At 42.5% G+C, this 27,738-nt stretch overlaps 1 protein-coding gene across 5 annotated transcripts; it reads right to left on the reverse strand.

Annotated features, from left to right (window-relative positions):
• Positions 1-417: 417 nt before the first annotated feature.
• LOC137866645 (echinoderm microtubule-associated protein-like 6) lies at positions 418-27,284 on the reverse strand. Of its 5 annotated transcripts, XM_068702677.1 has the most exons (43): positions 26,132-27,284; positions 23,534-23,693; positions 21,772-21,870; positions 21,189-21,257; positions 20,905-21,090; positions 20,661-20,796; positions 19,845-20,046; positions 19,492-19,629; positions 19,144-19,400; positions 18,793-19,002; positions 18,517-18,684; positions 17,618-17,724; positions 17,402-17,502; positions 17,097-17,283; positions 16,912-17,017; positions 16,246-16,339; positions 15,675-15,775; positions 15,382-15,584; positions 14,980-15,091; positions 14,715-14,842; positions 14,471-14,612; positions 13,987-14,139; positions 13,773-13,904; positions 13,143-13,231; positions 11,670-11,837; positions 11,391-11,592; positions 11,178-11,304; positions 11,012-11,090; positions 10,801-10,930; positions 10,611-10,709; positions 10,124-10,144; positions 9,998-10,012; positions 6,635-6,808; positions 6,251-6,459; positions 6,011-6,168; positions 4,353-4,467; positions 4,078-4,266; positions 3,819-3,991; positions 3,559-3,721; positions 3,315-3,418; positions 3,012-3,165; positions 2,818-2,918; positions 418-2,040 (listed from the first exon to the last, which is right to left on the reverse strand). In XM_068702677.1, exons 1-43 carry the CDS (start codon positions 26,326-26,328, stop codon positions 2,016-2,018), a joined length of 5,883 nt encoding a protein of 1,960 aa, XP_068558778.1. In that variant the 5' UTR covers positions 26,329-27,284; the 3' UTR covers positions 418-2,015. The 5 variants fall into 5 exon arrangements, with proteins under 5 accessions (XP_068558778.1, XP_068558779.1, XP_068558782.1 ...); XM_068702678.1 differs by lacking the exon at positions 9,998-10,012; XM_068702681.1 differs by lacking the exon at positions 26,132-27,284 and having other exon boundaries at positions 21,772-22,318; positions 23,534-23,584.
• Positions 27,285-27,738: the final 454 nt, after the last annotated feature.

Consider the following 27,738-nt stretch of genomic DNA (forward strand, 5'->3'; position numbering starts at 1 on the left):
CGAGACAAGCTTGAAACAAGATCCGCAGAACAAACCGGAAGTCACATAAACAGTGACTTCCGGTTAGATCTGTAGTTTTCAGACCTCGTTCAGATTTATACATGTATTTATAAATATATATATTCATAATATATATATTATAAATATATATATTTATATTTATCTGTATCATGTTCTATTCTTTGATCTTATATGTCCGTGAAACAAACACACACTCTCTCTCTCTCTCTCTCTCTCTCTCTCTCTCTCTCTCTCTCTCTCTCTCTCTCTCTCTCTCTCTCTCTCTCTCTCTCTCACTCTCACACACACACACACACACACACACACACACACACACACACACACACACACACACACACACACACACACACACACACACACACACACACACACAGTCAAGTGGACACTTTTTTTATTGACAAGTTGTTTATTGTTGATTTTTGAACGCATCCTGAAGTTAGTCACCACAGCAACAAGTCAGGTTTAACCGTCAGCAGTTATTGTTTGTTGTTAATAAACTTATATTAATAAAGTTATATTAATGTGTGTTTACACTTTTTAATGAAAACAAAAGCTCAACATCCAGATTATCTAAACACACACTCTCACAATAACATTTAACATCTTTCATTTTACAAAATAAATCTTCTGTTCACACAGAACCAGAACCACCAGAACCACCTCAACTACATCTCTAAGGGAACAGAACAGTTCCATACAGAACAGCTTCTTGTAGAACAGTTCCTTATAGAACAGCTTCCTGTAGAACAGTTCCTTATAAAACAGTTCCTTACAGAACAGCTTCTTATAGAACAGCTCCTTATAGAACAGTTTCTTAAACAGTTCCTTAAAGAACAGCTCCTTACAGAACAGTTCCATACAGAACAGTTTCATACAGAACATGTCCTTATAAAACAGTTCCTTACAGAACAGCTTCTTATAGAACAGCTCCTTATAGAACAGTTCCTTAAACAGTTCCTTAAAGAACAGCTTCTTACAGAACAGTTCCATACAGAACAGTTTCATACAGAACAGTTCCTTGCAGAACAGCTTCTTGTAGAACAGTTCCTTAACTGTTCTGACTGAGGCTCTTGGTTCTCTAGGGAACCTGTGGTTCCCAAACCTTTTGCCTGGTAAACTTCTATATAGTTCTTCTAAATATGAGTATATTCTTTAGTTAGACGAAGCTCTACAAAAATAAACATTGTTCTGTAAACTTGATGAGCTACAAAACTGTTCCTTACAGAACAGTTTCATATAGAACAGTTTCATACAGAACAGTTCCTTACAGAACAGTTTCATATAGAACAGTTTCATACAGAACAGTTCCTTACAGAACAGTTTCATATAGAACAGTTTCTTACAGAACTGAGGATCATAAGGTAAATAACTCAAAGCATTCTGGGTAGTGTTTCTCTTTAAATCCTTGTTCAGAGGTTGAAAAGCAGCGTTCAGTTTCTTTAAAGTTATATTTCTACGGTTCTCAGAGAGAACACAGCGCCACCTTGTGGACAGAAAAGGTTCCCACGTCTCTGTTCTGCTCAATGAATTCTAATTTGAATGTTCTACCTTAAAAAAGTTTTGAGGTAGAATTACTTTTCTTTTTTTTACTGGGATCAAACTAAGATCCATCTTTCTTCTACATCATTTAAGAACTCAGTGCAGGAACATAGAACATCTTTATCATCATCATCAGACAGAACATACAAAACAACACATCTGTAAAAAGCCCTAAATGATCACGTTTCGTAGCACCACGATTATAAATAAAGTTTTATCAAATGTTTGGTCAGAGTTAAAAAGGCACATTCTGACAAACAAACACAATTTAACAACACAGAGAACCTGAAATATAAAGAAGAACTACGTCACAATAACATACAGTATCATCACAGGTTTGATCCCCTGTGATGTCACTTCCTGTCCCGTGTGGTTTTCAAGTTAAAGGAGCTGAAGAGTCAGCAGACTGCAGCATCACAGGAGGAGGAAGAGGAGGAAGAGGAAGATGGAGGATCTCACTGACATTTCCACACAAATAAACTGCAGGGAAGAAACGGAGAAATATGTTTATTTAACAATAAATGTTACATTATTCCATGATTTATCCCAGAGCACATCGATTGTCTCCGCATGGCTCTCAACATGGTGGCAGCCGAGGCAGCGGCTAGCAGCTAACAAGGCTAACTAACATGCACTAACGTGAACTAACATGGACTAAAGTGGACTAAAGTGCACTAACGTGAACCAACGTGAACTAACGTGGACTAAAGTGCACTAACGTGAACTAACGTGGCTAAAGTACCCTTAAGTGCACTAATGTGAACTAACGTGGACTAAAGTGCCCTTAAGTGCACTAATGTGAACTAACGTGGACTAAAGTGCCCTTAAGTGCACTAATGTGAACTAACGTGGACTAAAGTGCCCTTAAGAGCACTAATGTGAACTAATGTGGACTAAAGTGCCCTTAAGTGCACTAATGTGAACTAACATGGACTAAAGTGCACTAACGTGAACCAACATAAACCAACGTGGACAAATGTGCCCTTAAGTGGACTAAAGTGGACTAAAGTCCACTGATGTGGACTAACGTGAACTAACGTGCACCAACATGGCCACTGTGTTTACTGATGAAGGTACGTTTATATTTGAGGGTTCCATCCAGAAAAACTATTTTATTTTCGATTTTTAGAATTTAGAAATGTTTCATCGGTGAGTGTAAAAACCTCTTTTGTGTCTTAGAAGCAGTTTATTCTTCTTCTTTTTACTGTTTTTACTGATTGGACACTATTCAGGTGTTTTCTCTGAACTTAATCTCACCTGCAGTCGCTGCCACCGGCGCTGATGATGAACTTATCGTCGCAGGAAAAGCGAACGTTTGTGATGTGAGCAGAGTGACCGAAGTAGCGCTTGTGTTTCGCCTGTGAAGTAAAGACCAGAAGGTTAAGTACAAAGAGGTCGATGAAGTGAACCCAAAGACGAGATTTCATCGTCATTACTGACGGTAAACTTACAAATTTCTCCGAGCACGGGAAGTCAAAGAGCTTGATGAGGCCGAAGTCGTCTCCGGTCACCAGGTTGAGGCCGGTGTGAGAAACACAAGCACAGTTAACGTCGGCCTTCTCTGTGTTACGAGGCCAAACTCCAAGAACCTCGTCACCGAGGATGCTGAGAAAACAAAAGTAACTAAGCTCTTCAGTATGTTCCATAGACCCAACAGGATGACACCATAGAGCATGTTCCCTAAACCTAACACATCTCACAGTATATTAGAGCATCTGAGACCCATTGATTGTTTTATCTCCCGTCAGCCTTACCTGGTCCAGGTAGCCCAGGTGATCCTCTCAAATACAGACTGCTCTGTGACAATCTTTCCTGAGGGAACTTCATGCACCTGCCGAGTGTAGGTGTTGGTGGACACCTGGGGTGGAAATGAAGGATTTCACGTTTTAGTCAGTTCACTGATGTAAGCATCTGCACCATATAACAAGGAGCACCAAACCTACATTTGCGCCTGACTAAACTAAACCAGTTAACTTGGGTTTTTTAGTCTTTTTTAACCTGGATATTTTTGCTGTCAGCCGAGAAGTCGATCTGGATGACGGAGCCAGGAATGTCCTTACAGTAGCCAATCCTGTTAAGGGACGGTCCCAGAGAAAGGTCGTAGAAATCCACAGCACTCTCAACCGAACCCACCGCCAAGAATCGGTTGTCTGGACTGAACCTGAACCACAAGAAGACCCCCAAAAATATGTGCAGTTTATTAAGGTTCAACATAGAGGTGTTAAAGACCTGATATCTGATAAAGACTGAAGTTGTACCGTATGTCCTGGATGGCGATGCTGCGGTCCCTCTTCTTGCCCCAGACGGTGAGGGAGTTGACCAGCAGGACTATGAACTCTCCGTTCTCCATACCGATGGAAACCATCTCTCCGTTGGGACTGTAGGATGTGCACTTGGCAGGGTGGCCCAAACTCACCTTGTTCAGAAGTTTCTAACACACAGAAAACAGAACAAATGAGTAGTTAAAATGTTGAACCCACAACCTCAATCCCAGTCTTCAGCCTTCAGACCCGCTACCTTATCAGCCAGGTCCCATATTCGGATGGTCCCGTCATCGCTGGCGGAGATGAAGACGTCTTTGAAAGGATGAGTTGCCAAACCCCAGATGCCTCCCTGAGTGTGTCCGTTGATCATGGTGTTGGAGGCGGCGTTCTTTTCTCCAACCTCTATGATCTCGCCATCTTTGGTGCCCACCAGGATTTTACCCTGGACCATCAGGGACAAAAAGAGTCATACGGTTTGCGTTTATGCGGCATCAGAACTTTATTAATGTGATCTGATGAGCCTCGTACCTTCCCTCTGCAGACGGATCGGACGTTCTCCACTGGCTGGCCGGTCTCCAGCTGAAACGCTCTGCAGCGCTTCATCTCCTGATCCCACAGCTTGACAGCGCCGCCCTCTTTAGTCCTGTCACATGCAACCAACAGACATATCATGGCTTTATTTTCATCGTTTTTAACCTGTTAAACCCTAAGCCTATTTTTAGGCCTCCGCTAAAATTGCATACCCATACTAAAACAACTGCAAGGGCTATTTTAATAGTTTTGGTATTAAAATAAAGGGAACACTTGTGAGATTTGTTCAGATGTGTAAATATCAGTATATATGTTATTGGTTAAGAGTAAATTAAGATGACACACAGCACAAATTGAAAAATGGAATTTTCGCCTAAAAAAAAAAAAAAAGCAATTTCAGGATATTTATTTTTAGGAATGATGTAGCTGCAACCTTTAAACCTCTCCCAGATCATAGCACAATATATGCACAGTCTCTCTGCAAAGGTTTATTTTGATAAAGTGAAGCACAAGCAGATTAGAGAGGTTTTAGTACAGAGAGTTCAGACGATTCTAAAATTTCAACATTTACACATTTTGCACAATGTGTGCTATTTTAATTTTCCCATGTACCAAACTATATATTTCACTTGTATATATTATTAATGGTGTTCAATACATCTAAATAGAGCAGTTTGGGCTTTAATTGAAGGCCAGGATCCTTTCTAAGCCCTTTCTAAGTCTTTGTGTTCATTCGAATTTCTTTCAGATTCAGGTCTCCCTCTCTGTTCATGGCTGTAAATCCGGTCCCCTTGGCCCGATCTGGCTTATTCACCACTCCTAGTCATTGGAGCCAATAGAATTGAATGGCATTGAAAGTTTGATGATTGACAGCACTGTTAGCCAATCAGAATCAAAAATGTGCCATCTGTCATCGGATCTAAAATCCGATTTGCTGAAACTTGGAGGCCTACCCACGACCCGACAAGTGTCGTGGGTAGAAAGACGAATCCTCCCAAATCAGACATCACGTAACTAGCGGTAGCTAGCTCATGGAATGCCTCGGGTGGGCAGACTCCTGGCAAAATATGAATATGATATTTTGGTTATTCTTTTAGTTGGCTGTTAGAGTTGTGTTTGTTTCATGTAAAAATGGCTTGGATCATGTTGTATCCCCGTTTCTGAGGTTTTTCCAGAACAATAACATCATTATATTCGTTCTTCATGGGTTCATTGGTATTAACTTTGTACGCTAAACTCTGTACGTGTCTGTACACTTGCGTCCAAATGAGGGACACTCAATACACTGCTTCCCCTATGTATCACATTCAAAGGGCCAGGAACATCAGCTGCCTCAGCTATTGTGGATCCAGATGAACTAAAACCAACTGTACCCCCAAGTCTTGGCTTCAGGATTTGGTCCGGGTGTAACCTATTCCTGCTTCATTAACCAAATATGGGAGTCAGGAAAGAACCAATTGTCTCGTCTTTCATCTGAGCCAAGAGTTGGCCCTCACGCTACAGGTGTGAGAACAACAAGAACCAGGATGAAAAAGACTAATTGTGACCTAGAGCCTTCAGTGTGGTGGATCAGAAGTTACCACCACAGATGTGCTGAAAGTTTTGAGTTTCTAACTGTAGCTGGGACAAAAGCATGTTGATTCTTGGGTACTCACGGCCTTTCCTTCCCTCCAGTGACGATGAGTCCGTCTCTTAGGGTGGTGTACATGGTGAAGACTGGACCACTGTGCGCCTTCGCCACCACTCGAACCAGGAAGTGCTCCCTCCAAACGTAAACGTCTCCGTTTATCGCGCCGGTGAACGTCAGGTTGCCCTGGAGACAAAACACTGACTTAACACAGGTTTATGTATCTTATTTTAAAAGGTGAGTCAGAGCTCCACGGTTCTGATCTTACAGCACCGAAGGCGACAGACAGCATGGTCTGCATGCGGCCGTCCTCCACCGAGCCGATCACGCCTTTCTTGTAAACGAGCGACCCTCCGACCAGAGTCCAGAACTTGATGTGTTTGATTCCCACCGACACAAACTGGGTGTCAGAGTCCGGCCTGAACTCCACCACAAAGATCCGCTCGGCGTGGCCACCTTTACAAGTCACCTTGGTGCCTGGCAGAGAAGGTCAAAGGTCACTTTCCAAGTCAATACGTCTCTATGGCATAATCATAAATCATTCAAAGCATTCCCCTTTACTGGGGCTCAGTATCTTCTTGGATCCTAATGGACGACCGTTCTACCTTCCTGAACCGCATCCGCTCCTAAAAAGTTCTAAAGGACATTATACCTTCCTGCCACCTCCACACTGTGATGGTGTGTTCAGGCTCCACTCCCACCGACAGCAGTAGCTTTCCTGTGGCGCTGAAATTGACGTAGCCGACACCTTTAGCGTGGGAACAGCGGAGGATGGACAACGTCTGCTTGGTTATGGCATCCCAAACATGGATGGATGGAGCGAGGCCTGATAGAGGAAAAGACAAATGTAGGACCCAAAAGAGCTGAGGAGCCACAAAACCAAGGCAACAAGACACTCATGGTCTAAGGATCCAAGGAACTGTGGACCAGAGGGCCTAAGGCAGTAAGGAAGCCCTGGAACCATAGCACTTAGGAACTTAAGAGCCATAGTATCAATGGGCCAAGGAACTGTAGCACCAGGGACCTAAGGTACTATGGTAGCCCAGGAGTCAAGGAACCAAAGGACCTAACTAGGGCTCCAACTAACAACTATGTTGATAGTCAACTATTCTGTCAGTTATTACTTTGATTAATCAATTATTAATCTAATAAAGACAAAAAAGTTGATCAGGGGCGTTAGCTTTAAAATAACTTTATCAAGCGTTAAGTGTAAAGTCCTAAGTCATTAAGATAGTAAGGAAGCTGAGGAACCACAGTATCAAGGAACCAAGGATCCCAAGACCTGTGGTACCAAGGAACCATAGAAATGAGGTATCTCCTTAGATGTGGATCCTTGAAACTGTGGAACCAAGGATTCAAAGAACAGTAGAACCAAGGAACCTAAGACCCACTGTATCAAGGAGCAAAGGACTAGAGGTTCCCAGGCACTGTGGAAGCAACACACAAGGCACGGCTTTAAGAAAACAAGGTTATGTGCAGACAGGAACCTGGGGAACCTAAGGAATCAAGGACTTAAGGTAGTAAGGGAACCAAGGAACCAAAGAACAGAGAAACAGAGAATCATGGAATCAAGGTGTTGATGGACCAAGGAATCAAAGAGCCATGAAATTAAGGAGGCAAAACACCAAAGAATAAAGGAAACAATGGACTGAGGAGGTAAGAAAATGGAACCAAAGGAAGTGAGGAGTGGAGAGTATCAGGGAGAACAGGCTAAGAATCAGGAGTTGAGGGAGGAGATGTATGGAACTGGAGATCTTCCATCTGGTACCGACATGCTGATTCAACAGAGCAAATCTGGTATAAGAGACTGTTTTGGATTCAGAGTTTGGGGAAAAATACAAACTGCTTCTTTTTCACTTTCACCGTGTATGCAAACATTTAGAGCAAACACTATCAACTCCTTCAGCCACGATCACACAGGAGTTCCTTTAAGTCAGCGCAGATTGAGACAAGTTGTGTTTTTTGGGACGATCGGCTGAGTCGGTGCAAAACAAAACAAATCCAGGCCAAAGGGTAGTAAAGTTGCAGCAGCAGACTACTAAAAATTACTTTGGACATTTGGAGCTTTGACAGATGGATCCGTATCAGCTGTGACTCTTCTGCTAATCTCTGGTGGGACACCCCAAGGCTCCAGTTTAGGGCCTCTGGTGTTTCACCTGAAATGGCTTTTGCTTTTTCTTTGTGATTCCTCAGGTTCTCCTTCGAACGTGATCGGACCTTTTTTCCAGAACAGTCTACCTTCTTTTTTAGTCCCCTAAGTTAACACAATATGGTTCTATATTTCATTTTGTGTTTATTTTTTAATTGTACTATATAAATACATCATTGGATTCATCCTCTGGGGACCCATGTGATCACGGCTGTAGAGGTTAATAAGACTGAATCCCAGTCTCACCACATACAGTAACAGAACCATAACGCGGCAACGTTAGCATGCTATTAAGAGCTGCTAAGCAAGGCTTTAGTCCAGTGGTTCTCAACTGGTCTCGCTGCGGGACCCACCATCACCCCTTAATGACAAGCCGCGACCCAAATTTTCAACTTCTCAAATGTATTTAACGAAAAGATGGTGCAGTCTGAACCTGAGCTGAACATGTCCTTGTGCATGTCATAGTAGTAGGGACCTCTCTTGTGCAGAGAAATTGTTCCCGTCACTCCCCGACCCACACGTTTCACGTAAACGAGTAAAACTGCTTTGTTAGTTATGTCTGTAGATTCGTCCATTTGTAATGCAAAATGGCCGCTTGCCTTAATTCGAGCTGTGGTCTGTTGTTTAATGTCATTCGACATGTCTTCAATTCGCCTACTTATAGAGTCATTTGACAGAGGTATAGTTTTCAGTTTATCCGCTGCGGATTGATCCAACAAATGCTGCTTCAGTTTTGACGGCTTCATGCTTTCTTGTTCCAGAACCTCGCTGCACAAAACACTCTGAGGTTTCTGTCCTCTTTTGTCCTCAATGTAAGAAAATCCATATCTCATGTAGTCTGTGTCGTACTTGCGTTTCGCTCACTTAGCATGAAAACAAACGTTGTGGGTGTTCTTCTATACTGTGAAATGGAGGGTGTCTATTAGCATTACAAGGCATTAACGGCAAATACTGTTAAGGAGTGTGAATAACTCCGCTGCATAAAAAATCCCCTTCAAAATAAAAGCACAAGATTTTTTCATTTTAAATTTTTTCAGGCAAAGGTCCGTGACCCACCAGTTGAGAATCACTGCTTTAGTCTCTCTACTGCCATGCTCATTCTAAAATGGACACATTTGAAAACACTGTTTGCAAAAAGGTTAACCATCCACACTAATGTTTTTAGATTCAAAATTAAATCTTGAGCGACATGTTGTGGAAATATTCTGTGAATTTCCCCTTTGAGCCCTTTAAGACAGCATCAAAGAGGCGTTACAGTCTTGTTTTACTTATTGCTAGTGCAACAACATTATTTCAACCCGTTTTCCAAAACTTGTTTAAAGAATGAACTTTCACATTTTCCACGCTGTGGTTTCTGTTGAACATCATCAGCTGAGATAGTAAATAGCTGCTCGCCGGCTCAAAGCACTTCTAGTGTTTCAGTAGCTTCAAGTCTCGTTTATAAAAAAAATGTCCAGTGCAGTAAAATTATTTCCACCTTTTCACCTAAAAAAAACATGAATTCTATAATAATTTGTCTCAGAATACACAACAAAATAGTGACACTCAATGTTGGAAACACATCTCAATGCACCTGTGATTTTTTATTTGATTTTCTGACTCAATAAAAGACAAAAGATTTGTCCAGCAGAAGAAATCTCCAGGATCAGAGCTCACGGGGAGCTGAAGGAGACAGGAAGTCTTTCAAAAGTTCAGTTTTCTTTGGTTTAGTGTGAATGGATTTCACAAAGGAGCTTTGTTTTCATGAATCCACATTAGTGTGGACCTGGTCTCTGACAGACTCGGGGGTGGGGGGGGGTGGGGTGGGTGGTGGAGCTACAAACAGATGAACCAGACCTGAACGGGATCCTGACTGCTGATACTCACCGGACACTTCAGCCTCTACACACCGACAGCACACGACACCAACACGTTAAACACTGAGTTCTCCACATGGATGTCAACAGAAAGTGTGTGTGGATGATCAGTGATGCTTAGTGACAGCAGACTTACCTGGCAGGTCAGCCATGTCACCTGGTGATGAGGTGAGGCGGTGACAATGAGGAAGCAGTGGAAAAGAAAAGAAGTGCAAATGGGCAAAAAAGTCCAATCATGCATGAGAACAACATGGCTGTTTATCTGTATAAACACAAAGTGTGAGCTCTGCTTGTATCTCTACTCTGTAAATACTGGTCCATTCTTAAACTATAGAGAATTTAAAACAGGAGCAGACGAGACAACAAAAATATCTTTGTGGTTGTTTTGTGTCTATGTGGTTGTTTTGTGTCTCTTTGTGGTTGTTTTGTGTCTCTTGTGGTTGTTTTGAGTCTCTTTGTGGTTGTTTTGAGTCTCTTTGTGGTTGTTTTGTGTCTCTTGTGGTTGTTTTGAGTCTCTTTGTGGTTGTTTTGAGTCTCTTTGTGGTTGTTTTGTGTCTCTTGTGGTTGTTTTGCGTGTCTTTGTGGTTGTTTTGTGTCTATTTGGGGTTGCTTTGCTTGCTCACCAATTTGTCCTGTAGCGATGATGTTTTGGTACTTTGGGTGTTGATTGACGGTCAGACAGAGGATGTCGTCAGTGTGTTCCAGGTAGAAACTCTGGGTTCCTGTCAGGACAGGAAGCAGGTGGTGTGATGTCATCATCAACAACAACAACAACATTTACCATTGGAGGCCCGGTCTGAGGGCTGAACTGACCAGCCGACAGGTTCTGGACGACCACGGCAGCAGCGGTGTGGAAGATGATGTCAGCGCCGTCGTTGAGGTAATGTAGGTTGTTGCGACAGTCGAAGCCTCTGTAGCCGAAGACGTGCTCCAACACCAGCTCCTGAAAACAAGAAACGATCAGCTGTTTGAAGTGAAGTCACATGTCAGCGGACCGGACGGTGTAAACGAGGTTCGGACTGACCTCCACCACCTTCTTCTTCTTCGTCACATTGTTCTTCAGGAGTTTGTCGGGCAGCGGAGCAGCTCGACTTACAGGAGGCCTGAAGAGGAGACAGGTTCAGAACCAGTCCAGATAGTGAAGCACTGTGTGTGTGTGTGTCTCTGTGTGTGTGTGATCATCTGATCACCTCTCCTCCACAGGTAGCTCTTTGAGCTGCAGGTGAGGTCTGGTTCCTGACATGTTCCTTATGCTGGCAGAGTAGATCTTGGTGACGTAGTCCACCACCTTCTCTCGAGCCACGTCGCTATCGTACCCTGAAAACACAACGACGAGTCCACGGCTGAGATCACTGAGAGGAGATTTTCAGAATAAAAGTCTCCGTGGTCTCGTTACTCGTTACCTCCGTCCTCCTCCGTGTCGTCGTCCGACTCCTCGCTGTCCACAGCTTTGCTCTCTTTGTGACCGGCCGGCTCTCTGGTCCAGATCATCAGCGCCGTGTCGGCTCCGCCCACCGACAGCAGCACAGAGTCGTCGTTGGACCAGCGGACGTTGGTCACGTTGGTGCTGTGACCCACGTACTTCTTAAACCTGGCAAACTGGCCCTGAGAGGGTCAGAGCAGAGGAAAAGTCAGAAAGAGAAGAAGTCACGATAAAAGAAGCATCATCAGACGGTTCTCACTCTGGACGGGAAGCTGAACAGTTTGAGGAAGCCGAAGTCGTCTCCGGTAGCGAGCAGTTTGCGATCTCTGGTGAGCGAAGCGGCATTAACGAAACTGAGCGTCGGCCATATTCCCTCACAGGTCGGACCCAGAACGGACGTCCAGCTCGCCCAGTCCAGCTTCTCAAACTGGGAAACATACAAATATACAAATGTGTATCTATTATATTATACACTGCTCAAAAAAATTAAAGGAACAATCTTTTATCAGGGTACGGCATGAATTCAATTGCACTTCTCTGATAATGATGTGGTCAGGTCAGTAGCAGAGGGGGTTGTTAATCAGTTTCAGCTGCATTGGTGTTGATGGAATTAACAACAGGCAACAATGAGACGACCCCCAAAACAGGACTGGTTTTGCATGTGGAGGCCAATTCAAGTTTCTCCCTCTTGATCTCTTTGACTGGTTTTCCACTAGTGTTGGTTTTAGCTAGAGTCATTATCACTACTGGCAGCATGAGGCGAGTTCTTAACCCTACAGAAGTTGCACAGATTGTCCAACTCCTCCAGGATGGCACATCCACGTGTGCCGTTGCAAGGAGATGTGACGTGTCTCCCAGCACAATTTCCAGAACATGGAGGAGATTCCAGGAGACAGGCAGGTACTCTAGGAGAGCTGGACAGGGCCGTAGAAGATCCTCAACCCATCAACAGGACCCATATCTGCTGCTTTGTGCAAGGTGGAACAGGTTGAGCACTGCCCGAGCCCTGCAGAAGACCTCCAGCAGGCCACTGGTGTGAACGTCTCTGTCCAAACAATCAGAAACAGACTTCATGAAGGTGGCCTCAGGGCACCACGTCCTGTAGTGTGCCCTGTGCTCACCGCCCAGCACCGTGGAGCTCGATTGGCATTTGCTATAGAACACCAGAATTAGCATGTCCACCACTGGCGCCCTGTGCTTTTCACAGATGAGAGCAGGTTCACCCTGAGCACCTGTGACAAAACACCTCTGGGACATTATGTTTCGGTCCATCAGACGCCGCCAGGTTGCTCCTCAGACTTTACAGGAGCTCACTGATGCCCTTAGACAGATCTGGGAGGACATCCCACAAGACACCATCCGTCATCTCATCAGGAGCATGAGCGACGTTGTCAAGCATGCATACAAACATGTGAGGCCACACAAGATATTGAGAAGCATTTTGAGTTGCAGAAATTGAATTTTGGCAAAATGGACTAGTCTGCCACATAATTTTTTCACTTTGATTTTCGGGGTGTCTATAAAGTGAAGCCCTCTGTAGGCTGAAATTTTTATTTCCATCAAAAGATGTGGCATCCTTTCATCCCTAAGACATTAAACTGTCCAGATCAGTATAGATATCCAACATCATTTTTTTCACATTGAGATCTGATGTGTTTTCAAAGTGTTCCTTTCATTTTTTTGAGCAGTGTATATAAACGACCCTGATGTGAATCTTTCCACACAGACTGACCTCCACCACACTGATGTTCTGTTGGCGTCCTCGTGGAGCCTCAAAGAACAGCTGCTCTTTGGCTCCAGTGTTCACCTGCAGCAGTTTACCTGAGGACGGACAAACACCAAGGAAGCATCACAGGACTGAGACTAAATGTTTTATCAGGACCATTGAAGTTAAAAACAGAAAAAGAAATGACAGATCTGGAGGAGGGTAATATTAAATAATAAAGCTTAGAACCTTCAAGATAAAAGTCTTACATTTATGAGAAAAAGAACTGAAGGTTAAATCAACCTCATGACGCCATGTTTGATGTGGACGACCTGATCAAATAATATAAATGTTGTTATTGTAAACATCATAAACTGGTGATTTTAACCCAGAAGCTCCATTTTATCATCAAAACAACCGCCTGATGAGGACGAGGAGACTCTTCATCAGGAACTAAACACAGTGGACAGATGATGATGATGATCCTTCATGATGCTCTTCCTCACTAACGTGTGCGTTTGTGGTGTTACCTGTTTACTGGCGGCGGTGATGTGAAGACGTTGATCCGTCTGTATCTAAGACGCCGTTGTATGTTTTTATTTCTCTTCTATGTAAAAGAGTATTTATCCTCGACAGCTAATCTTTGAGTGCGTTCACCTCGAGAGTCCCAGTCGATGTGTGTGATGAAGCTGCCGGCTCCTTTACAGATGCCGACTCTCTTGCTGGTCAGGACGTTGTAGATGTCCACAAAGGAGTCGTGGGAGGCCACAGCCAGGTACTTCCCTGCATCTAAAAACACACAGAGCTCATGTGACCTCATCACAGACGGACCAATCACCTTCATCCTCACCTCTGTGCTGAGTTCAGGTACCTTGGGAGAAGCGGACGTCTGAGATGAGCTCCCTGCGGTGGTGGAAGGTCACCATGTCCTCCAGCGTGTCGGCGTTCACCACCAGGAAGCTGCCGTCGTTCAGACCGACGGCCAGAGCTTTACCGTCAGGAGAGAAGGCACAGCACCGCCCACCTGACAGGTAACAAGCACAGGTAAAACACACAGGTAACACATTACATTACAGTCATTTAGCAGATGCTTTTATCCAAAGCCACTTACAATTCAGTATCTATCTACACACTGTAGACGCAGCTACAGGAGACATTTAGGGGTTAAGTATCTTGCTCAAAGACACATTGACATGAGACTAGCAGAGCAGGAGCCGGGGATCAAACCGCCGACCCTGTGATTGAAAGGCGGCCCTGCTCTCCGCTTATCCACGGTCACCGGTCACAACACATACACAACCTGTGTGTGTTACCTGTGTGTTACATGCGTGTGTTAAACAGGTTTATATTCTCACCTTTCTTGAGTTTGCGGACAGCGACCATGCGGTGATTGGCCGACAGCTCCCAGATCCTCAGAGTTTTGTCGTCGCTGACGGTGGCGCAGACAGGAAGTAGAGGGTGAGCTGCCAAACCCCACACCTCCCCCTCCATGTGACCCTGAACACAACATGAACACCTGCAGTCAGTAAACGCCTCACAGACAACATTTGGTCAGGTGATCAGGTGATAAGGAGATCAAGTTAATAGACCCTGTCTGACCTGAACCAGCAGCGTCATCGGTCCACTCTTGTCAATCTCAAGGATTTCTCCGTTCTTGGTTCCCAGAAGGATGTGACCGTGACCCAGAGTGATGGCTCTGATGGACGGGTTGTCCTCCAGCAGCAGACCTGATCCACAACCACCACACAAACCAGACCATTAGTGACCCAGGTGTCCCCGGTGACCCAGGAGACCCGGGTGTCCCGGGTCACCCAGGAGACTCATGAGTTATAAAAGCATCATGAAAAAGAAAAGACAGTGATACCTTTAGAGGACGGAGACAGGGCGGCTCTCTTGATGGCGTACGTTTTCAAACACCTCTCGAACATGTCGTCCCAGAGCTCCACCACGCCGTCCTTCCCCCCCGTCACGAAACCCTGGACAGTGAACGCAACACGGGAAACATCAACGATCAATAACCATATCTTATCTTAATGTTTGAAAAAAAAATACAAAATTTACTGGCAAATAATTTCTACGATTACAATGATCCACTTTTTGTGTCAATGTGAAAAGTAAAAGTCCAAGAAAACAAATAATCTAACTAATAATATTTCAATTTAATCTTTTTCTCATTACATTAAAATATTATTCTCATAATACAACTTTGTGTAATATTACGACTTGTCCCAGGTGTCCCAGTTGACCCAGGTGTCCCAGGTGTTACCTTGTCCAGGGAGCACATGGCGAACACGGGGCCATCGTGGGCTTTGATGGTCTTGATGAGCGTGGTGTCTCTCCAGATGTAAACGTCTCCGTTGGTGGCTCCAGAGAAAACCAGGTCCTCCGATCGGCCGTAACACGCCGACATCATCGTCTCCTGCTTCCCCAGGTTCCCGAAAATCCCCCGTTTGAACGTCAGACCGCCACCTAAAAGGTTTGAACACATGTAATCTGTTACACAGTGGACATGTCTGGGGCTTTTATTGTGAAAGGTAAGAGACGAACAGGAAGGATTACCTGAATGTTGCCAGAACTTGATGTGTTTCATGCCGACAGTCACCAGTTTGTCCATCCTGAACGGGTTACTCTTCACCACGAAGGTTTTGTCTTTATGACCCCTGAAGAGACAGAGATAACTGCTGTTATTCTACATTTTATTACATGTTGGTCTCACTTCTTGTCTGTGGCTCTTTGGTTCCTACTGAAGACTTAAATCTTTAAAATCAGTAATTCACTGTAGTTCTTATCAAACCAACAGGAGAAAATAGTGGTTTTTTTGGGACTATTTTCAGCGGCGGATGAATCCACATTTGGTTCTGGTGAGTATCTGTATGTGTGATTGGCAGAATAAACTACAGTGTGACGATGATGATGGTGATGAAGGAACAACAGTGAAGCTCATTGATGAGTTTGAATGAAGCTCTATCGGGATACTTGTTAGTAGAAACATTCACTGTTGGTTTGAGTCCAAACAAACAAACAGAATATCAGTTGTATCTAAATAAATGGTTCAGGTTCTGTTCAGGTCTCTCTCCACATGACATCTGTAGGTGAAGCAGACAGGTAGTTGTCAGGTGTGCAGGTGTACCTGGCCTTGGCCAGTCTCTCTCCTTTCTTCCAGTCCCAGATGACGATGGAGTGAAATTCATCAATTCCAACCGAGACCAAACTCTTCCCGTCCGCTGAGACACAAAGACGCAGATGTACAGAGATACAAGAGACAGAGATACAAGAGATACAGAGACACAAGATGCAAGTGAGAAAGAGACAGATAAGATGCAAGAGAGACAAGATGCACGATACAAAGAGACAAGGTACAAGATAGATAAAGTGACAAGAGACAGAGATGGAGACATTAGAAGCTGCATTAACAAAACCTGACACACAAAAATGTAACTTACAGTGACTTGATTCTATACAAATACTTGTTGATTTAGGGATTACAAATGGTAGCGTTTAGAAAAGGTACATTACAGTTTATATGTCATAGTTTATGGTTTACAAGTGGTAATTCAGGGGCAACTAATAGTAATTTAGTGTTTGCAGAGAGTGGAGGTGATTATTTACGGTTTACAGATTGTGATTTAGGATAATATCATTTAAAGTTTATAAAAGGGTTTTTGGGGGAAACAAATGTTAACACAGAGATAAGTGGTGATTTAGTGATACCAAATGATTAAAGATATACTGGTGATTTATGTATTGCATGTGGTGATTTAGGGATACCAAATGGTCCACAGTGCAGTGAGTGTACCTGTGAACTCTAGGGCACACACCCCTCTGCTGTGGTGTCCCTTTAGCAGAGACAGACACTTCAGAGTCTGGATGTCCCAGACGTGGACAGCCGGGTCTCTGCCCACCTGAACACACAGACAGCAAATCAGAAACACTCTGTCAGTCTGACGGTAACATGCTGAGCTCTGATTGGCCGGGGCGTACCTGTGCGGAGGCCACGTAGTCTTTGAGCGGGTGGACGGTGAGGCTGAGGATGTCGTCGTCGTGGCCGAGGTAAAACCTCTGACTGTGCTGAAGCCGGTTGTAAACGACGGCGACGGCGGCCACGTGGTAGACCACCTCCCCCGACTGACTGTAGAACAGGTTGTTACGGCAGTCAAAGCCCCGATACCTGCAGGAAACAGCACCGCCAAAATAAAGACCACAACAGGTTGTTACGGCAGTCAAAGCCCCGATACCTGCAGGAAACAGCACCGCCAAAATAAAGACCACAACAGGTTGTTTTTTACCCGTGAACAAACTGCAGACGAAGCCCCTCCTCCGGAGCTTTCTGACGCTTCAGGGAACCAATCAGCTTGTTCCTCAGCTGAGGCAGGTCCTCCTTATACACCTGCAGACAGACACAGGTGAGTCAGACCGACAGACAGACAGACAGACAGACAGACAGACAGACAGACAGACCGACCGGTTGTTTGCAAATTGTTACTGGTTTGTTTTTGGGTCACCTGACGTTCGTAGCTGGTCTGAGCTTCCTGTTCGATGTCCGAGTCAAGCTCCGGGACGTCCGACACGTCAGAGTCTGACTCTCCGCTGTTGGAGTCGGCGTAACCCTCTGAACACACCAAATTAGCTCATCAGGGATAACCAATAGCAATGTAGGAAAAACTACTGGTGTTTAAGAGCATACATATGTTATACATAAGGTTTACAGATGCAATAATACTAATAACAAATGGTGAGTCAGTGTTTACTGAATATGACACACTATTGTAAGGGTGGGGATATAGGGTTAACAAATGTTAAATTAAACATTATAAATATATAACCCCCCCCCACCTAAATGGATGACTTGTAATTTAAAGACAACAATGGTCATGGAGTTACGGTAAGGAGATAAGGATAATTAGTTTTTGTGTTGGTGGGGATTTTGGGGCTATATGGTAATTTAGGGAGGACAAATAAGTATACAAATGGTGCACAGATAGCGGTTGGTAATAGGTACAACGAATGAAGAGTTTATAGAATACAGATGTTGGATTAGGTTTTACAGATGTCATAACAAATGGTAACTCATTTTTACTATTTTGTTTGTGTTTACAGGTCATGTACACGGTTGTTTAAAAATTTAGGGATAACAAATTTTCTCTTTAAAATAGAGAAATCGTGTCCTGGTGTTTATTTAATATTTACAGATAGCAGTTCTGGAATAACAATGGCGATTTAAGGGAGTCATAAATAGTAATTTGCAGATGGTTAAGGGTTACTAAGTTAGTAAGGATAACAAACGATACTGTCACAGATAGTGATTTAGGGATAACAAATGGAGCCAAAAGGCAGTAAACACATCTGATTTTAGGGACTCCAGGTAACTTCTGGTCCTAGGAGGATAAACCTAAGGTGTTACCTTGGAGGAGGGGCTCCAGGACGCCGTTCATGACGCCCTCAGGCAGGAACCTCCACTGGAAGACGGCATGGTCGGCTCCGCCGGTGCTGACAACCCACTGCAGGTCGTTGGACCAACGGACGTTTGTCACGTGGGCGGAGTGACCGATGTACTTCTTGAATTTGGCACCTGTTTGAGGAAGAAGGACTGAATTCATACCCTGATCTGACTGAAATAAAAAATATATAAGCAAAAAATGGGTAAAAAAGCTGTCTAGGTTCGTGGAAAAACACCCGCCTTTCTTGAGGCAGGGGAATCTGAAGAGCTTGAGAAGGCCCAGGTCGTCTCCAGTCACCAGCACGGCGCTGCTGTAGTTGGCGTCCACAGAGTTCACGTTTGTGACGTTGGAGTATTTGGGCCAGATGCCGTTCACCTCTGGACCAATGACTCCCGTCCAAGTCATCCAGTGGATCCCCTTTGCCTCCTCTTTAGGAACCAGTTTACCCGCTGAAGAAGACAGGAGGGTGTCAAAAGGTCAGGGGTATCGGAGAGATAACAAAAGGTCTGGACAGGTAAGTCCCAAAGTACTACTTGAATAAGTAAACACTTTGAGTTTCCGTGTGTCGGAGCCTCAGAGTCTGAAGGTACCTGGCATCCTGTAGAAGAGCCGCTCTCCGGCGCCGTCGTTAGTCTGCAGGAAGCGGCTATCGACCGACCAATCCAGGTGGGTGATGAAGGAGGCCGAGCGGCTGCACTCGCCCATCTTCTTGTAACGCTGAGCAACGGCGTACACGTCCACCATCCCGTCGTTCGATCCCACCGCCAGGAAGGAACCGTCGGGTGAAAACTTCAGCTCATGTATTACTTCCTTCCTGTCCTTGATGTGCACGACCTCTGTCATGTCCCTGAAGAAAAAAAAAGCTTGTTACCTCAAGTTCCTTAGCAAATTAAAATAACTTTAACCTGAGGTTTTAAACAAGTAAAAAGTAAGGTCACCTGACACGCAGCACGGTGAACGATCCGTCCTTCATGCCCAGAGCAAGTTGAGAGCCATCATTATTGAAGGAAACACTGCGGACAGATTCCTCCATGTTACAGCGAGCCAGCAGAGTGTGGTCAGGAAGACTCCACAGCCTGAGAGACAGACAGGGGAGAGACAGACAGAGGAGAGACAGACAGGGGAGAGTTGAACTCAGAGGATAAGCCGGCATTGGTGGGTTCAGACCAACCTGACAGAGCGGTCGTCTAGACAGGTAAGTCCCAAGTCAGGTCCCAGTTTAGACAGGTAAGTCCAAAGTCAGGTCCCAGTCTAGACAAGGATAAGCTGGCATTAGTGGATTCAGACCAACCTGACAGAGCGGTCGTCGCTCCCCGTGACGGCGACCGGTTGTTTGGGGTGCAGGTCCAGTGCCCACAGCTCGCCCTCGCTGTGACCCTGCATCAGCAGAACCGGTTTGTCGCGCTCTCGCACCATGACCTCGAAGATCTCGCTATCCTGCGTCCCCGCCAGGATCCTGTCGGCCTTCCAGCAAACGCTGCGGATCGACAAACCTGAAACAAAGAGCACACCTGACTGAAACAGGAAACACACCTGACACTGACCGAGAGCAAAATGGCCGCCGTGTGAATACGCTGGATCGAGGACCGTACATGCCAATTAATTTTTAAAGAGGAACAGCCAATAGGGAAACTCCCACACTCAACCGACCAATAGTGTAACTTAAGTCCCAAGTCAGGTCCCAGTCTAGAAAGGTATGTCCCAAGTCAGGTCCTAGTCTAGACAGGCAAGTCCCAGGACATCAGGTTCCAGTCTAGACACGCAAGTCCCAAGTCAGGTCCCAGTCTAGAAGGCAAGTCCCAAGGGGTCCCAGTCTTGACAGGTAAGTCCGAAGTCAGGTCCCAGGTCTGGACAGGTAAGTCTCAAGTCAGGTCCCAGTCTAGACAAGTCAGTCCCAGGACGTCAGGTCTTTGTCCAGGCAGGTAAATCCCAACAGCCAATAGGGTAACTCCCACACTCGACCGACCAATGGTGTAACTTCATTACATAATAAGTCGGCGACAGACTTTTGCGTTGATCGGGCGGGATCCACTTTGCTGCTGTCTGATAAATTATTCAATTATAAAGATACATTGAAAGGACTTTGTAACAAACGTGTAAGTCAGACCTTTGTATCCCTGCTCGGCCTCTCTCAGGTCGATCTTGGTGATTGGTTTGAAATCGACATCCCACAGTCGGATGCAGCCGTCTCGTCCTCCCGTGGCAAATCCTTCCTCACAGGAGTGCATGCTGAAGATCCCCGCCTGAACAACACATTACATAGAAACAACACATTTCCCATCAGTCCTTTGCTGCTTCTCAACCGTCCATCGGGAAATTCAAAACATGGCCAGACTCAACCACGTATTCACCCCGTGTGCAGCCTGTACGGTCCGGATCAGACTGATTCCTCTCCACACGTAGACGTCTCCGTTCAGAGCTCCGGAGTACGTCAGCTCCTCTTTGGCAGCAGAAACACACAGGATGGTCTGCAGGTCGCCTGCCTTCCCAAAGATACCTCTCTTCGGAGTCAGAGCGTTCCCACACAGAGTCCAGAACTAAAAACAAACGACCTTGTTAAAAACCAAACAACTCATCAAGTGCTAAATTATTAAATTGATTCAAAATTATGTGGCAAACTGAGTCTCTGTCTCACCTTGATGTGTTTGACTCCACAGCTCACCAGACGGCTGGACTGAAATGGATCCCAGGCCACATCAAAGATCTGCAGGAAGTAAACTTCATTTATATAGCGTCTTTCAAAATTAGAGTTTCTAGAGTTACTAGAGTTAATAGTTTCTAGAGTTAATAGAGTTTCTAGAGTTAATAGAGTCTAGAGTTAATAGTTACTAGAGTTAATAGTTTCTAGAGTTAATAGAGTTTCTAGAGTTGATAGTTTCTAGAGTTAATAGAGTTAATAGAGTTCCTAGAGTTCCTAGAGTTTCTAGAGTTAATAGTTTCTAGAGTTACTAGAGTTTCTAGAGTTAATAGTTTCTAGAGTTAATAGAGTTTCTAGAGTTACTAGAGTTTCTAGAGTTAATAGAGTCTCTAGAGTTAATAGTTTCTAGAGTTACTAGAGTTTCTAGAGTTAATAGTTTCTAGAGTTAACATAGTTTCTAGAGTTAAAAAAGTTAGAGAAAAGAGAGACTATTCCAGAAGGTGTGTGTGTGTGTGTTTGTTGTGTTTCAGCTACAAACAGCTGAGAATAGAATCAATATGAACAAATGAAAGAGTCATACTCGGTCCGAGTGTCCGGTTGCCATGGCGAGGACTCGTCCTCTCCTCCAATCCCAGACACACAACGTGTTCTTAGCGTCCAGACCAACAGACACGATCCGCTACAAACAGAAACAAGAAACAAACACATCACAGTTGAGTACGATCCATTTGGTTTTACAACATGTAGCTCTGCACACCACACTAAGTGAGAATATAGTGTTGTTATATATATATTGGAGTTCCTCAAGGCAGCATCCTGGGTCCTCAAGTGTTCCCAATATATCAAAGAATCTATTGAGGATTTAGTATATACTGTGTATATATATTAGTGCTGGGCAAGTTAACGCGTTATTATCGCATTAACGCATTAATTAATTAATGCCGACAATTATTGCATTGCGCGTTAACGCAGTTTATTATTATTATGCAGACATTTTTAACACAAGAACCGGGCAGCGAGCGGCAAACAGCTGTTTGTGTGTGTGTGTTTGTGTGGCGTCTCTTCCTGCTGCCGCTCCCTCCCCTGGTCCGGAACCCCCCCCTTCACTCAGTCACTGTCGGCCCCTCCTGTCTCACAACACACACACACACACACACACACACACACACACACACAATCGTCTCGTTACAGGATCAAACGTGACAATATCAAAATACATATTGTCGTGTTTTTAAATAAACATATAAGCACGTGAGAACAAAATGCTCTTAACTCAACTCTTTATTAGCATAACTCTACACGCAGGTACAGACTCCCGCCACGTTCCATGCTTCACCTACATTCCCCTGGGTCCTAAGTCCCTCCGGTACAGTTTCTTATCACCCTCTATGTACAAACGTACATTGACAACAAATACTACACATATTAGAGTTTTTTAAGTTTGCTGTTAGGGATATGTATAATAAGCATAATTTAGTTATCACTACTGAAAATTTAACAAACATAAAAAAATGACGTAGATAGGTTTGCAGTTTTCAAGGTGTATACTTCAAATTGCATCTATTACACACATGAAAATAAAGTTGTGAACACCGGCTGAATATCTATTTTCAGAATCATTATAACTGTATTTTAACTACTGTGTAAAGGGAATACTGCTGTTAAAAAGAACCTGATTTGTTTAAAGTGTGTCAAACCAAATGTTATTGTACTTTTGTTCATATAGCAGTACTTTAAAATAAAAGTGCACAATACACTACTTTTGAATTCATTATTGAATTTTGTGCACAACAATGAGATTAATCAAGATTAAACATTATAATTGTTGCCCAGCACTAATATATATATATATATATATATATATATATATATATACATATATATACATATATATATACATATATATATATATATATACATATATATACATATATATATATATATATATATATATATACATATATATACATATATATATATATATATATACATATATACATATATATATATATATATATATATACATATGTATGTATATATATATATATATATACATACATATATATATATATATATATATGTTCCACTTTAACATATTTAGACGGACATGATGAACGACGTGTTAGGACATCGACCCGTCAAAAACAGAGGGATTCACTGGTGATGAAGATGAGGTTGTTTTACGTTAATCAAAATATAAATGGCTGCATGTAAACAGGAATATTAGTCTAAACAGATCATTAGGAATGTTGTCTTTTTTTGGAAAAAGGCCAAGAACCAGAATATTTGGTGCATGTCAATGTGGTCAGTGACGTCATCGTGAGGGGGGGGGGTGGCCTGACCTGTCCATCAGAGTCGAAGGCCAAACAGGCGACTCCATGTGTGTGGACGTCCCTCAGGATGGACACGGTCTGCATGGAGTAGGTGTCCCAGATACAGATGAACGGGTCTTTACCCACCTGACCCGTCGCCACCTGGACCTTATCTGGATGAATCGCTAGACTGAGAGACAGACAGACAGACAGAGAGTGAGACAGCGTTCTGCCGACATCTTCCCTCCACCCAAAACAATATGTTTACAGTGACAACAAAAAGACACAAAGCAACTACACAAAGACACACAGCGATGAATGAAATGAATGGATAGGACTAATCACTGCTAGATCTATAAATGAATGGATAGGACTAATCACTGCTAGATCTATAAATGAATGGATAGGACTAATCACTGTTAGATATATAGATGAATGGATAGGACTAATCACTGTTAGATATATAGATGAATGGATAGGACTAATCACTGCTAGATCTATAAATGAATGGATAGGACTAATCACTGTTAGATATATAGATGAATGGATAGGACTAATCACTGCTAGATCTATAAATGAATGGATAGGACTAATCACTGCTAGATCTATAAATGAATGGATAGGACTAATCACTGTTAGATATATAAATGAATGGATAGGACTAATCACTGCTAGATCTATAAATGAATGGATAGGACTAATCACTGCTAGATATATAAATGAATGGATAGGACTAATCACTGTTAGACATATAGATGAATGGATAGGACTAATCACTGTTAGATGTATAGATGAATGGATAGGACTAATCACTGATAGATATATACATGAATGGATAGGACTAATCACTGATAGATATATACATGAATGGATAGGACTAATCACTGATAGATAGATCTATAAATGAATGGATAGGACTAATCACTGATAGATAGATCTATAAATGAATGGATAGGACTAATCACTGATAGATATATCAATAAATGAATGGATAGGACTAATCACTGATAGATATATCAATAAATGAATGGATAGGACTAATCACTGATAGATATATCAATAAATGAATGGATAGGACTAATCACTGATAGATATATCAATAAATGAATGGATAGGACTAATCACTGTTAGATATATAGATGAATGGATAGGACTAATCACTGCTAGATATATAGATGAATGGATAGGATTAATCACTGATAGATATATAAATGAATGAATAGGACTAATCACTGATAGATATATAAATGAATGGATAGGACTAATCACTGATAGATATATAAATGAATGGATAGGACTAATCACTGATAGATATATAAATGAATGGATAGGACTAATCACTGATAGATATATAAATGAATGGATAGGACTAATCACTGATAGATATATAAATGAATGGATAGGACTAATCACTGATAGATATATAAATGAATGATAGGACTAACTAATCACTGTTAGATATATAGATGAATGGATAGGACTAATCACTGCTAGATATATAGATGAATGATAGGACTAACTAATCACTGCTAGATATATAGATGAATGGATAGGACTAATCACTGTTAGATATATAGATGAATGGATAGGACTAATCACTGTTAGATATATAGATGAATGGATAGGACTAATCACTGATAGATATATAGATTAATGGATAGGACTAATCACTGTTAGATATATAGATGAATGGATAGGACTAATCACTGATAGATGTATAAATGAATGGATAGGACTAATCACTGATATATATATATATATATATATATATATATATATATATATATATATATATAAATGAATGGATAGGACTAATCACTGATAGATGTATAAATGAATGGATAGGACTAATCAATGTTAGATATATAGATGAATGGATAGGACTAATCACTGATAGACATATAAATGAATGGATAGGACTAATCACTGATAGATATATAAATGAATGGATAGGACGAATCACTGATAGATGTATAAATGAATGGATAGGACTAATCACTGATATATATATATATATATATATATATAAATGAATGGATAGGACTAATCACTGATAGATATATAAATGAATGGATAGGACTAATCACTGATAGATATATAAATGAATGGATAGGACTAATCACTGATAGCCATATAAATGAATGGATAGGACTAATCACTGATAGACATATAAATGAATGGATAGGATTAATCACTGATAGATATATAAATTAATGGATAGGACTAATCACTGATAGATGTATAAATGAATGGATAGGACTAATCACTGTTAGATATATAGATGAATGGATAGGACTAATCACTGTTAGATATATAGATTAATGGATAGGACTAATCACTGTTAGATGTATAAATGAATGGATAGGACTAATCACTGTTAGATATATAGATTAATGGATAGGACTAATCACTGCTAGATCTATAAATGAATGGATAGGACTAATCACTGTTAGATATATAGATTAATGGATAGGAGTAATCACTGTTAGATATATAGATTAATGGATAGGAGTAATTACTGATATATAGATTAATGGATAGGACTAATCACTGATAGATATATAAATTATTGGATAGGTCTAAAACCAGAACCTCCACGTCTTCATTAAAAACATATTTCCCCCTCACCTGATGATGTCATCATTATGTCCCAGGTAGAACTTCTGGGTGTGTTCCCGGGTGTTGTAGACCACGCCCACTCCGGCCACGAAGTACAGCACCTCCTTCCCGGCGGTGTAGTACAGGTTGTTACGACACTGGTGTCCTCTGTAGCCGTGGATCCACTCCAGCCTCAGCTGGCAGCGCGGTGCCGTCTTATCCGACATCTGAAAAGTCCACGTTTAAAGATCCACCGGGTTCAAACTACACTTCCCATAATGCCAAGCTGCAGCCTTGCCACCGCTAACTCATGTTAGCAACTTCTCATGAACGCTCCATCCACAAAAAAAAAAAGATTTGATCGTTTTCCAGATAAAATAATAAACTGAGGTTTAAACGTACATTGATGACGTCATAACGATGATGTCGTAGCCGGACAGATGACGTCACAGTTTAAAGCACTCATCGCTCCACTTTAGGATTCTAATTTTAATATTTTAACTTGTGATTGAATGAAGAGAAACGTTCTCAGGATGTTTTGTTGATATAAAAAAATATTTTTAAATAAATAAAATATATAAAATCACTGCCGTTTGGTTTTCAAAGGAACATTTCTAACTACAAGAATAATTAAATAAATAGTTGCTCATGTTTGTGGATGAATGAATAATATTAACGGGTTCTAAAGGGTTCTTTAAATGAGACCAGAACCGACAGAACCGACAGGAACACGTGTTCCGGAACATTACCAGAACGATGTCTGAAGGTTACCGGAGAAATGACGGTACTGGTGTATAATGTATATAATATATATAATGTATATAATATATATAATGTCCGGTAAACACCGTCAGCACGAGCTCCTTTCGCGTTAAAAACAACCGTTCATTTTAACGTTCGTTCCACTAAACGAACCGTGTGAAACGCCGCCGTCTGGTTCGCTGTTTGCGGCTAAAGATCCGGAGATTAACGGTGTTACGGTTTATCTCCGTCGGTCCGCATCCGACACCGACCTCTGCTGCTCCTGGAGGCCGGAGGAGAGACTCCTTGAGGCCGGAGGAGAAACTCCTTTAGGCCTGAGGAGACGCTTGAACCCAGCGGAGACCCGCAGCAGCTCCGCGGAGCTCCGGAAAATCATCAAAATATGATGAAGGAAAGTCGGGATATTAACGGGAGACCCGGGGATCACCGACGGAAGTCAACACCGGAACGATACACACCAACACTTCCTGTTGGGACTTTCAGAATAAAGCACTCACTGGCAGCGTTTTGGGTTAAAAAGCAGTTTTTTTTACTAATAAAAGCTTGAATATCAGGTCGACAATAATGAAACTTCAGATTATTTAACTTTTTAACAATAAAAGTATCTTTAGAGGAAAATATAGCTGGTTATTGACGTTATTTATATTTTATAGTGACAAAATGTGTTAGTTCTACTTACGTTTTCAGTCTCCAGTCTCATCGTTTGGATGTTTAATCCAAACGATTTAATAATTTGTTCATGGTTTTCATTTTTAAATTACTCACATATGTATTTTGTTGGAATTTACGACATGAAGTCGTTTCTTTTTTATGACTTTTATTGTGATGCCCAATAAACCAGTTTCTGGTCTACTTCACACTAACCTCCGCGAGCT

Source organism: Cebidichthys violaceus, unplaced genomic scaffold (genome assembly GCF_023349555.1).
Source record: "Cebidichthys violaceus isolate CVI_PGR_0920_01 unplaced genomic scaffold, fCebVio1.0.p SCAF_88, whole genome shotgun sequence".
In the NCBI taxonomy this organism is placed as follows: domain Eukaryota; kingdom Metazoa; phylum Chordata; class Actinopteri; order Perciformes; family Stichaeidae; genus Cebidichthys; species Cebidichthys violaceus.